Below are 11,482 nucleotides of genomic sequence, written 5' to 3' on the forward strand. Positions count from 1 at the left end.
AGGTGGGGAGACTGAGATGTGGGTTTGGACAAGGACTCTGCTCTGACAAGGGCAGGGCGGGTGTATGTAAACTGGGTATAAGGGTTATGAGATTTGGCCCAGGAAAGTGGGGAAATCCAGGAGAAGATAGGAACATTTGGCCCACCTCTCTCAGGTCAGGGAGGATTGGCTCCACTGGGGGGAGAGGAAGAGAGGGACAAGGATAGAAATGCACATGTCCTTCTTTCTTGTAGTCACACCTGGAGATGGAAGGAGGTAGCTTGGGACAACAGTCACTGGGCTCCAAGTCCTTTTCCTGGCTTCTCAGGGAAGAAACTGAGAAGGTTCTCAGTCCTTCTAGAAAAACCCTAGTTCACTGAAGACGCCTGAGCAGAAAAGGGCTGAGGAGGGGGATGGGCGGATGGACTGGCATGACACCCTGGCTTCCCCAAGGCCCAAATTGTTCTGCAGGGGATCCCGACCTTCCCACTTATCCAGCTTGCGGCGTAAAGGACAGCAGAGAGAGCTGGCCGGTGCAGGTCCTCTGGGTGGGAGGGATCGAGTAAAGGGCCAGCAGGAAGCTGACGGAGGGGGGCCCTAAGATAAGGCTCAAGAGGGAATCACAGACAGGCCCTGGAGCCTCATCAAGACTCACCCCCTTCCCCAATGAGACCTGGAGCAAGTGGCATTGTCTTCATGCACTTCGGTCCCTCACCTGAGAAATGGTGACAGTTGTCACACCTGTCCTGCCTCCGGGACTGATGTAAGGATAGAGTGAGGCCAGACGCATGTGAGAAGTGCTGGGAAACCATGCCCTGCGTGGTGGTCCACCAGCCCCTCTGGAGAGCCTGCCACCAGACGCCCCCAGGGCCACAATGCCCACCCCTCCCCCAGGGTCCTCCACCCCTCCGTGGACCCCAGTGGCACGCCCAGCCCCTCCCCTATGCTGCACTCACCCTCAGGGCTGGCAGGGAGCTGACCTGGTCTGTGGTCAGTGTTGCCTCCTTGTAGTACTTCCCAGGGGGACAGAGCTTCAGGAAGGTGTCATGGATGCTAAGAAGAGAGGCGGAGTGAGCTGGGGACAGAGGACCACGTGCCCCTCTCCTGCAGGCCTATCTGGAGGAAGGGGATTTACGATTGAGTGACATAGTAAAGGCAGTTGGACATCAGTCCACGCTTCTAGAAACATCCTTGAGGATCCAGTGTGCCCGGCCCACGTTGGGGTGGCGGGGGGGTGGGGAGGGGGAGAGGTGTGCAAAGATGAGCCAAGTGTGAGGAAAGGTACGTGAGTGTGCTCTGTAGCACAGAATACACACGTGTTAGTTCTAGAATGTCAGAGCTGGAAGGGACATCTCTGGTCACGCAGTCCAGTCCCTTACTTACAGATGGAGAAGCCAACAGGGACTTCAGGAACCCAGCATGCCACCCAGGCCAGCTGCCCAGCCCTGCCCTTGTCCGGGAGAAAAGACATCACACGGTGGGTGTGGCTGAGCCCCGATTAGAGCCCAGCCGGCAGGGCAGCCGAAGCCGGGGACCACACAGCCGCCCTAGCCCGCAGGTGGTCTCCAGAGACCACAGGACTAAGCCTCCGGCCTCATCTCCCCACGATCAGTGTCCCTGCTGTAGGCCCACACTGGCCTGGAGGCTTTGCTTGTGAGGGACAGGCAGAGGGCGAGGTGGCTACGTGGCCCGATGGGAGGAGAGTGCAGGACCCCCAGGCCAAGAGAGCACAAGCCGCATCCTCCCGCCCTCCTGCCCCATCCTGTCGAGGCTCCTGGGTCATTTAGGACTAGCGACCGAGACAGCCAGTGGAGAGGAGACATGGTGGCCCGAACCCCAGACCCTGTGGTGCCGCAGCAGAGCTGTGCGATCTTCATTCCTGAGCCTGAATTTCATCATCCAGAAAATGGGCAATAACGAGGGCTGTGGTGGGGATTTGATGTGACAGGGCTGCAGGGCCTTCCTGTGACTGTGTGTGTGTGTGTGTGACTGTGCGTGTGAGTGAGTGTGCATGTGTGTGACTGTGTGCGCGCATGTGAGCGAGTGTGCATGTGAGTGTGTGACTGTGCGTGTGTGTGCATGCCGGGGGGTTAACCACAGGCTGGTGAAAAACAGTCTCTAGGGCCAGACAGACCTAGTTCAAGTCCTGAGTCTGCCACCTGGTAGCTCTGAGACCTTGAGCAGGGTTCTGATCCCCCCCTCCCCGGGCCTCTAATCTCCCTTCACAAACACAAGACAAGGCGTAGAAACGTCAGCATGGTGCCTGCCTCTCCCAATCCCTGAGCCTCTCTATGTCCCTGTCTGTGTTCCTGTCCTGCTGCTCAGGCACCCAGTGCCCAGACTCTCGGAGCTCAGACCTAGACCTTGATAGGGGTGGGGGGGTGCCCTCTAACCGGACCTGGGTCCCTGGGCCCACCCTCTCTTCTTCCCCTCATGTCCTTCACACTCCAAGTTCACCTTCTCCCCTCTCCTCCTTTCCTGTTCTTCTCCCCACCATCCAACCTCTCACCTCAGCTCAGTGCCAGGAGGCAAGCCCCCGGCCAAGCTAATTCATAATTGGGGATGAGTGACTAACAGCGCCTCACTGTCCCTGGCATCGTGTTTGGTGTCTGAACCCAGACGAATCTGATCGGTGGAAGTTAGGGACAGGCGACTCAAAGAATTCAGAGGGTGATTTTACAAGTGGAGATTTGGAGATAGAGAGGGAGTCCCCGGCCAGGGCCCTGATCATGGTACGTGGAGGCCCAACTCCAGAAGAGCTCAGAGCCATGATCTGTTCCCATTCTAGCCTCTCATGCTTTCACAGCTCACTGACTGGGAAAACGTCCTTTAGATCCCGGCCATGAGAGAGTGACAAGCGCTTCAACTGTGTCCGTGCTCCTGTTCTGTTTTCCCACCTCCTGGCCAGGCCCCACTCCCATCTCTATGGTTGCCCTGTGGTGTCCAGACGCTTCCCGTAGGCTTTGGTCCAAGGGAGGCACCCACCGGAGACTGGAGGTGGTGACAGAGCCAGGTGGGGATTCGTCCCTCCCAACCCCTTCCAGCCATGGCAGGTGTTGGCCGTGTCTGCATGAGCCCTCCACCTTCCACAGCTCCAGCTCCCACTGGGCTCCTCAGGCCTTCCAGGCAGCAATGGCCAGTCGCTTAACTCCGTGAGCTCAAGACCCCCAGCTGAGTATGCTGCCTGTTCCCCGATTCCTGCTGGAATGCTGCCAGATCAGTCAGGGGTACCCGTATGGACCATGATCCTTGTCCCACCAGCTGTGTGATCTGAGGCAAGTTGCTTGACCTCTCTGACCAGAGATACCTTGACTCCAATCCTAACTCTGCCCAACAGGGAGCTAATCCCCATCTCTTACTCTGTGCTGACCCAAGAGAAGGGCTGAAAACAGGAGCCAGAAAGGCGCATGGCTCTTCATGAAGGACAGGCTCTGTCAGCCTTGTCAGGGGCCCTGGACCTTCATCACCAGGGACGGCTCTGGCGAGTTCGGGAGGCAGCCGAAAAGCAGGATATAGAATAGATGAGGGGAAACGTTCTCCAGGCAAGTGTGGGGGGCACTGCAGAGCACAGAGCAGGAAAGGAAGGCCAGCATCCCTGGAGGGTCCAGTGGCCCAAGAGGGGAGGGGACAGTGAGATGGGGTGGCCAAAGCAGCCAGCCCTAGCCAAAAGGAGTGTTTCATCACTGTCATCGTTAGAATTGCTGGCCTGAGGAGAGAAAAAGCAGACTGACTTTCAGTAAGCTGTACTAATTTTTAAGACTTCTCTGAGCCCCTGCACCGTTTTGGTCAGCGCCCAGAACAGAGGGCTCCCTTGACCCCACTGGAGGTTCCCCACCGGGAGTGGCCTGCCATGAGCCGTCAGCGCTCGTGGGCATTTTTCATGGAACTTGCATGAGCCTTGCAAGGAAGGAGCCACTCTCTCTCCTTCACTGATGAAACGGAGGCTCAAGGAGGAGAAATAACTTGCTTCGGATTACACTGTGGCACGTGTTAAATCCAGAGCTGCAGACCAAAGCTCCGTTCCTCGGAGCCCAGAGAAGAGGCGTGTTGGAGGCTCTGCTGGGGGAAAAGGGTGATGGCCACGGCCACCCCCTCCTCTCATTTACCAGGTCTCTGTGCTGGTGCACTCACGCACATTTTCTCAATTTTTCCAACATTCCTGAGGGACGGGTGCAGGGGTGATCATTTCTAAAGAAGGGTAAACTGAGGCTCAGGGGGCGTAAGAGTTGTGCCCAAGGTCATAAGGCCTGAGAGAGCGTGGGGGCCAAACCCCACACTGAGTTCTTCAGTTTGTGCTGCTGCACCCCTAAAGGATCCGCCCCACAGCCAGGTGCGAGTCTCCTGGCCCCGCCCCCCCAAAGCTTTCTGGGGAGGGGTGCGGTGGGGAGGGCCTGGCCTGGATTTCATGCCTTCCCAGGCCGCCGAGTGGGTGGGCTGCCCGCAGATGAATCGTGGCTGCATCTCGGCTGCCACAAAATGTTCTCCTCCTCCAAATATGGATCAGCAGGCTCTAAATGGAACTCTGAATTAATCACTAATGGACTCAAGAGTCAAAGCCGTTTGAAAAACTCACACATTCAGCCTGCCAGAAATCAAGGAGCCCAGGCTGTGGCTCTCTCCCAGACACAGGGAGGGGCTGTCTGCAGGCTCCGACGCCCAAGACAGGGGAGACCAGCCCCATAGCTCAAGCTCTGCCACATTCCCTCTTGTGCCTCAGTTTCCACTCTGTAAAATGAGATACTTGGTGACTCCCATTGTTCCCTCTGGTTCAGGCCTCCCATGGCTATTTCTATAACCTTCTCTGCCCCCTTGCCTCTGAGGCTCTACTTAGTGATATTCAACTGGGTCCCATGTTAGAAACACCCGTACCCACCCCGAGAGACTCTCATTCAAGGACAGGATGGGGGCAGGACCTCTACGTTCTATGAGCTTCCCCATCCCTCTCTTGCAGGCAGGACTGAGAACACAGCTCCAGTGCCAGGCTCCATCTCTCCTCCTCTCTTTTGGGCTCCGCTCTGGGGGGCCATGGGGTCAGTGGTCCTTTGCTCTACAGGACAGACTGCAGGCATTTCATAAATAGCCCTATCTTTAGCCTGAAAAGGTGGCTTTTATGATCTGCTCCTTTCAAGCTGTGTGGCTTGAACAAACCGCTTCATTTCTCTGAGCCAATTTCCTCATTTGCAGAAAAAGGGAGATAATAAAAGCATGAAAATAACAGCCAGCCCCTAGTAAGCACAGACCCCTGTGCCCGGGGCTGCTCTGACCTTTGACATGCATTTGATCGTTTAATCGTCCTAATAACAACCATGGGACCTTAGCTTCCAGTACTTTCATGTCACGCTTTTTATAAGTGTGGGAACAGGCTCAGCAAAGAAATGCACCCATAGTCACACAGCTAGAAGGGGCAGAGCTGAGCCTCCAACCCACCCCTTCGGCTTCCAGGAAGCCAGCTCGTAACCACGCTGCCTGCTGACCTTGACCCAGAGATGGGTGCTCCCGGAGGGCTAGACGCTAATGGCCAGGACAGGGCCTAGAGGCTGGGAAGTGTTGGGACTTCTGGGGTGCCAAGAGGAAAGAGCGGTCCTTATGGCCACTTCAGCCTATGCGGGGGCTAGGGACAAAGCTTCAGGCTCCCCAAGCAGACCCACACACCGCCCACAATCGTGACAGGAGCAGTCCCTGAGCAACACCGAGAAGTCCAAATGGCTCAGACTGAATCAGGCCGACCTGGGCTCCAAGCCCAGAGGTCTAAAGGAAGCCACAAGTGCCCTCCAGGGGTCGGGCCTCAGACGTGGAGCCTGTGGCCACGGCTGAAGATAAGGACCCGAACCGCCTGTGCGCTGAGCCCAAAGAGACATCTGGAAGTCAGGGCCTTCTCGGAGAGCAATCCGATCACACGTCAGGGAGGGCTGACTTAGAACTCCTGTGACAGGGAGAAGCTGTGACAGAAAATCCCCACCGGCTAGACATTGAGGGTGGACAGACCCCTTCTCGGAAAACCCGGCCAAGGCAGCCCCAGACTGCGAAGGGGCTGGCCCCGAGACCAGAGTGTCACATGTGGTCTGACCTCCCGCTGTGCGTCATCGACAGATCTGGTGACTAGGCCTTCAGGCCTTTGTGTCCTCTGCACGGCACAGATAAGAAGGTGGAAAAGCAAAAAAAAAAATAAAATAAAATGTGGGAAAGTATTGGAAGAGGGCAGAGGCACCCTTGTCCAGAGGCTACTCGTGTCTATCAGTCTCTTGGATGCTTTTTTCAGCTGGACCGACCTCTCCAATGGCACCGTCATCCAGGCTGTATGTCTTTGTCACACTAATAGGAAAATCCCCACGTGTCTTTGGAGGCCACATAGGACAATTGTCCAAAAGTGACTGGGGTTTAGTCTCGGCTCCCCTGGGCCACTGTCTCCCTTAAGCACCAAGTGCCATCAGCTCCCTCAGCCCCTGAGGTTGTCCCCGGGTGTGCGTCAACGCCGCCCCTCACCTTGCCAACAACACAGCCACGCTAAAGCCGACGTGGGCAGAACCCCAGGCCCCTGCAGGAAGCTAACCAGTGATCGGCGTGCGTGTGTGTCCTTCCACACATACTCTCTTCGTGTAGTGTGTGTGTGTGTGTGTGTGTGTGTACATGTAGAACCTTTTGTTGTACAAAAACAGAAGTGTCCTAGATACACCAGTATCTCTTTCCAAAATAACACCATTTACCTACTCGTGCTAATGGAGCACGCCCTCCAGAAGTTTCTCAGACAAGATGCCTAAGAGGTCATTTTTAAAGATAATTTGCATGTCAAAAAAAATCGTTACTTCACATTCGCTCTTGATTACTCGTTTAACTAGGACTTCACTCTGGATTGGAGTTTTTCCCTGTGTGTGTCTTTTGTTTTGTTTTTGTTTTCTCTGTGGAAGCTCTTCGCCTCTCCTCATGATCTCGGGTGTTCTGAAGTGTTATGATGACATGATCTAATGCAGAGTTTTAAATGCTCTCTTCAAACAGCCAGCATCCCTCAGCTTCCAGTTCATACCCGACAAGTGAAGCTCGCCGAAGCCGGCCGGGGGCTCATCCCTGCCTGTCATGGGGCCTAGTGGTCCTGAGGAGAGAGCCTGTCCACTCAGCTCCACCCAGCAGAGCGCCTGTCTTGTGCCGGGCCAGGGAAGGGGTGCCGAGCGGCTGCAGGGCTAGAGAAGAAATCCCGTAAGACTTTTTCAGTCCCCCGCCCTGGACCTGGACGGAGCACCCACACACGGTGCCGTTCACACCTCAGTGGCCCCGTTGAGGAGGGCATCGGCCGCCCTCACTCTGCCTGATGCTTGTCTTCTGTCTGGAGCCTTCCCTGCTGGACGGTCACCTGCATGACCATGGGCACCGCGGGCTGCTCCCTGTTACGCTCCCGTGGCCCTCACTGTGTCTGACACATGGCAGGCTCTGAAGAGAGGTTTGGAGCGGGAGTCAGGGCTTAGAGCCCATCCCTGTCTACCTGTTTCCTAAATCCTTTCTCCCTCCCCGCCAAGAGGCCTCGTTCACTTCTGCAATTCTGTGAAGAAATCCTGCCTTGAAGCGCCTAGTGGCTTAACGCCTGAGGCTTCCCTCAGCCCCACTGGGGCCCTGGCATCCTGGTGTTGGGGTCTCCGGGCTGGAGTCTGTCTCTGCCTGCCGGTCTCGTCTCCAGGGCCCCACAGTGCCTGGAGGGGCCACACTCAGGGACCAGCATGTGACCCTACCAGGACAAGCGCGCAGCTCAAGGTAGGGGAAAGGGGGCCCCTCGACTCACCACAGGATCTCATTTCTGGTCAGGAAGGTCAGGGCCTACAACAAACCACAGAGAGAGGTGACCTGCCTCCTCCCTCCGTTCTGGCCCTGGCCCCCTGGGGAGGGGGTAATTTCAGGGACCTGGGGAGGAGAAGCCCCTGCTCTTATCCTAGACCTGGCAAAACGGAAGTACCCCAACCCTCAGGCCTCCAGCGGTGGCAGAGCAGCAAACCCCAGGCTCTGACCGCCTTGGGAAGGACCATGCCGGCACAGACCTGGAGAGAGGGGTGAAGTCGAGACTACAACCCTGGGCTTTGGAGCAGCGGGAGACAAACGCAGGAGGAGGTCTCGGAGGACAGGTCAGCCTCAGGTGGATGTGGGTTTAGCAAAGGCGATAGTGCCTGCTATGCTGCCTGGGAAACACTCCAGCCACAGGCAAGCATTTCCCACTCATCCCACCTGTCTCTGGGGGCTCCCCTCACCTCTGCCCAGAACATTCCGCCTCATCTACCCACCTGGTATTCTTCCAAGTCCTCCCAGTGCATCTGATGCCTCAAACATTGCCCCATGCCAACCCCACGCTTCTCTCTGCCCAAGGGTTCAGCAGGGGAGGTGACCAGTGACCCAGTTGCCATGGTAGCCCACATTCCACCTTCTGCCCATCTACTTGAGCCTCTGAGAGGGCAAAGGGACAGATTCTCTGGGTTCTCAAGGCAACAGATGCCACTCTCCTACACAAAAAGGACAACCAGAAAGACAACCCAATAGTGGGATTGCGAGTCATAATATTGGCTGAAGAGTCACACGGGCTGGGTTCAAATCCCAGATTGGCCGCGTGCTGACATGTGACCTTGGGCAAGTTACTCAACCTCCCTGCATCTTCATTTCCTCATCTGTGAAATGAAGGTGAGACTCGTGAGATTGCCGTGAGGATTATTTGAATAATACAAGCAGCAGTGTTGGCACATTATAGGTGTTCGGTAATGTTAGCTCCTAGAACCACATTCCAAACACTGGGCCAGGTGTGGGGACACAGTGATGAATAAGCCTAGACTCCGACCTCAAGAGGTGACCAAAAGAGCATAGAAAAGGGCGTTCCACCCCGCCGGCCAGGGTTCCTGCAGGAACAGAGGAAAACTCCAGGACCCTGGAATCATGACCTGAGCTGAAGGCAGAGGCTTTAACCCACTGAGCCACCCAGGTGTCCCTCTTTTTCTTTTTAATTATTTTTATTAACATATAATGTATTATTTGCCCCAGGAGTACAGGTCTGTGAATCATCAGGCTTACACATTTCACAGCACTCATTTATTAAAACAGCAACTCTGGGTCTAACCTTGATTTAGATTTCTCTTCAAATCCAAAAGGGGCTGGAAATGAACCTGTATTCAGAATGTATAAAGAACTCTTACAACTCAACTCAACAACAAAAAGACAAATACCCAACTGAAAAAATGGGCAAAGGATCCTAATAGCTCTTTCTCTAAAGAAGGTATGCAAATGGCCAGTGAATGCATGAGAAGATGCTCGCTGTCCTTAGCCATCAGGGAGATGGAAATCAGAACCACTGTGAGACACCACAGCCCGCCCACCAAGATGGCCGAAACCGGAAGCCATGAAGTGTCGGGGAGGATGTGGAGAAACTGGAACCCTCACATACTGCTGGTGGGAGCGGTAAATGGTGATGGCACAGCCACTGTGGGAAAGAATTTGACACACTCTCAAACTGTTAGGCAGAGTTACCACGTGACCCAGCTCCAGGCTATGTACCCAAGAGAAATAAAAACATTTGTCCGCATAAAGATTTGTGCAAGAACGTTCATGCTCGCTTTCTTCATAACAGCCAAAAAGGGGAGACAGCCCAAATGTTCGTCCGCTGATGAATGTATAGATAAAACGCGGCGTATCCCTACAGCAGAGCATTAACTGACAATAAAAATAAATGAAGTATTGATACAATACGGAAGCTTAACAACATTCTCCTAAATGAGGGAAGCCAGTCACCAGAGGCACACATTGTATGATTCCATTTACATGAAATGTCCAGAATAGACGAATCCATAGATACAGAAAGTAGATTAGTGATTTCCAGGAGCCGGCGGAGGGGAGACTGGAGGCAGGAGACGATTTACTGCTAATGAGTTCGGTATTTCTTTTTGGGGTGATAGAAACATTCTAGAATTGGGGGGTGGTGATGTTTGTACAACTCTGTGACTATAGTAAGAAATATTGAGCTGTTCCCTTTTAAGACAGAACTGTAGGGCATGTCAGTGATATCTTAATAAAGCAGTTATTAAAAGCAATTTCTAAGGAGTGTTTATGTCCTAACCTAGTGACCGGAGTGTAGCAGGCCCACCGTAAATATTATTCGAGGCGCATGTAAATGAGATTATATTTTGAAATAATTTCAGGTCTATTTCCTCAGCCTATGAGTCTTCTACCCCAGGGGGTCACCCGGGGGCAAGGGGAGATCTTGCTGGAGCAAGTCACTGCCTGGCTTTGAACATCAACTAGATTTTTGTTTGAGTTCCTGGCAACTAAGCAGACTGGAAAGCCACCCTTTGTCTGGAGGAAAGATTTTCTAAATTCATTTGTTGTGGCAGGAGGCAGGTCTGGGAGGGTAGATCCTACACTCTGTAGAGGCATCCTCAGCAGGCAGAGGAAAAGGATGGGTTTGCCCTTGCGGTCTTGAGGACAAAGAGGATGAAGAAGGTAGGGAGGAAGTTAGACCGTCGTGAGCTCACTGCTCCAGAATGAGGGTGCAGGGGTGCTTAGAAATGTCCCCGGGAGCTGAGAGTCTCAGGCACTTGAGTCATGCTTCCCTGAGCTCATTGATCGTGGCAGGTGGGGCTGGGTGGGGGCGGGTTGTGGGGAGGGAACCTGATACATCTAGAAGTCTGCCTGATGCTCAGCCCGTGCAGAGGGCAGGACAAAGGTGGCCGGGGAGGCATGACCAAGGTAAGACTCCTGGCGCCCCCGGGCATGCAGGGGACCCAGAAACTCTCATGTGCCCCAGGGAGAGGACTGGAGAGGTGGAAATCTCCGGCAAAGGCCTGGCCAGGATGAAGAGCCAACTAAGGGGCTTTTCCAGGGACAAGTGGGATGACTCAGCTCCCATAGTACACGTCAGCACATTGCCCAGAAGGCCAGGTCATGCCTTGTGGGACTCCAGCAAAAATGCATGGAACACGCATGGATCCAAGGACTTGGCACACATCACTTTCCCCAGGGCTGTGCCCGTCCTACCCAGACCCAACTCCAGGGCACTTCTCCCACCTCTGTGTCTGCTTTCTGGGGTGAAGGTAGAAATGAGCATCTATTTGGAGGAGACTGAGCCTCCTGACTGATGAGTACGGATCCCCAGGCCGTGGTAAGGAAGGAAGCAGGCAGATAGATACACCTAAGGGCAACACAGGTCAGATTGTCTGGAACTAGTGCAGACTTCACAGGCTAAAGACACCATCAGCCACAAGTCTCCCCTCACTTCAGAGCCAGCCATAAGTTCTGGGGTTCCCAGGCCCCCTGTACTTCTGACCAAACAGCCATTATCCCCTCAAATTTCGTAATTCACTAGAATAACTCACAGAACTCAGGGAAGCACTGTCCTGATGACTACAGTTTTATTAGAAAGGGCACAAATCAGGACCAGCCAAATGAAGAGACATGTCTTAGTGTGTCTGAAGGAGTCTCAAATGTGAAGTTTCTGTGTTCTTAGGATACACCCCCCCACCCCGACCAATGATGTGTCACATGAGCT

General features: G+C 54.4%; 1 protein-coding gene across 1 annotated transcript in view; it reads right to left on the bottom strand.

The window, feature by feature from the left end:
• Positions 1-8,314, bottom strand: part of CIB4 (calcium and integrin binding family member 4) — a 52,353-nt gene extending 44,039 nt beyond the window's left edge. The window contains exons 1-3 of the mRNA XM_032867033.1: positions 8,241-8,314; positions 7,748-7,782; positions 936-1,032 (exon numbers count right to left, since the gene is read on the bottom strand). Of these exons, the coding sequence (XP_032722924.1) occupies positions 936-1,032; positions 7,748-7,782; positions 8,241-8,294 (186 nt within the window). The 5' untranslated portion in view covers positions 8,295-8,314. The remainder of the gene's footprint in view (positions 1-935; positions 1,033-7,747; positions 7,783-8,240) is intronic.
• Between the last annotated feature and the right edge of the window lie 3,168 nt (positions 8,315-11,482).

Source organism: Lontra canadensis, unplaced genomic scaffold (assembly GCF_010015895.1).
Source record: "Lontra canadensis isolate GAN:19392208 unplaced genomic scaffold, GSC_riverotter_1.0 scaffold32, whole genome shotgun sequence".
Lineage (NCBI taxonomy): Eukaryota > Metazoa > Chordata > Mammalia > Carnivora > Mustelidae > Lontra > Lontra canadensis.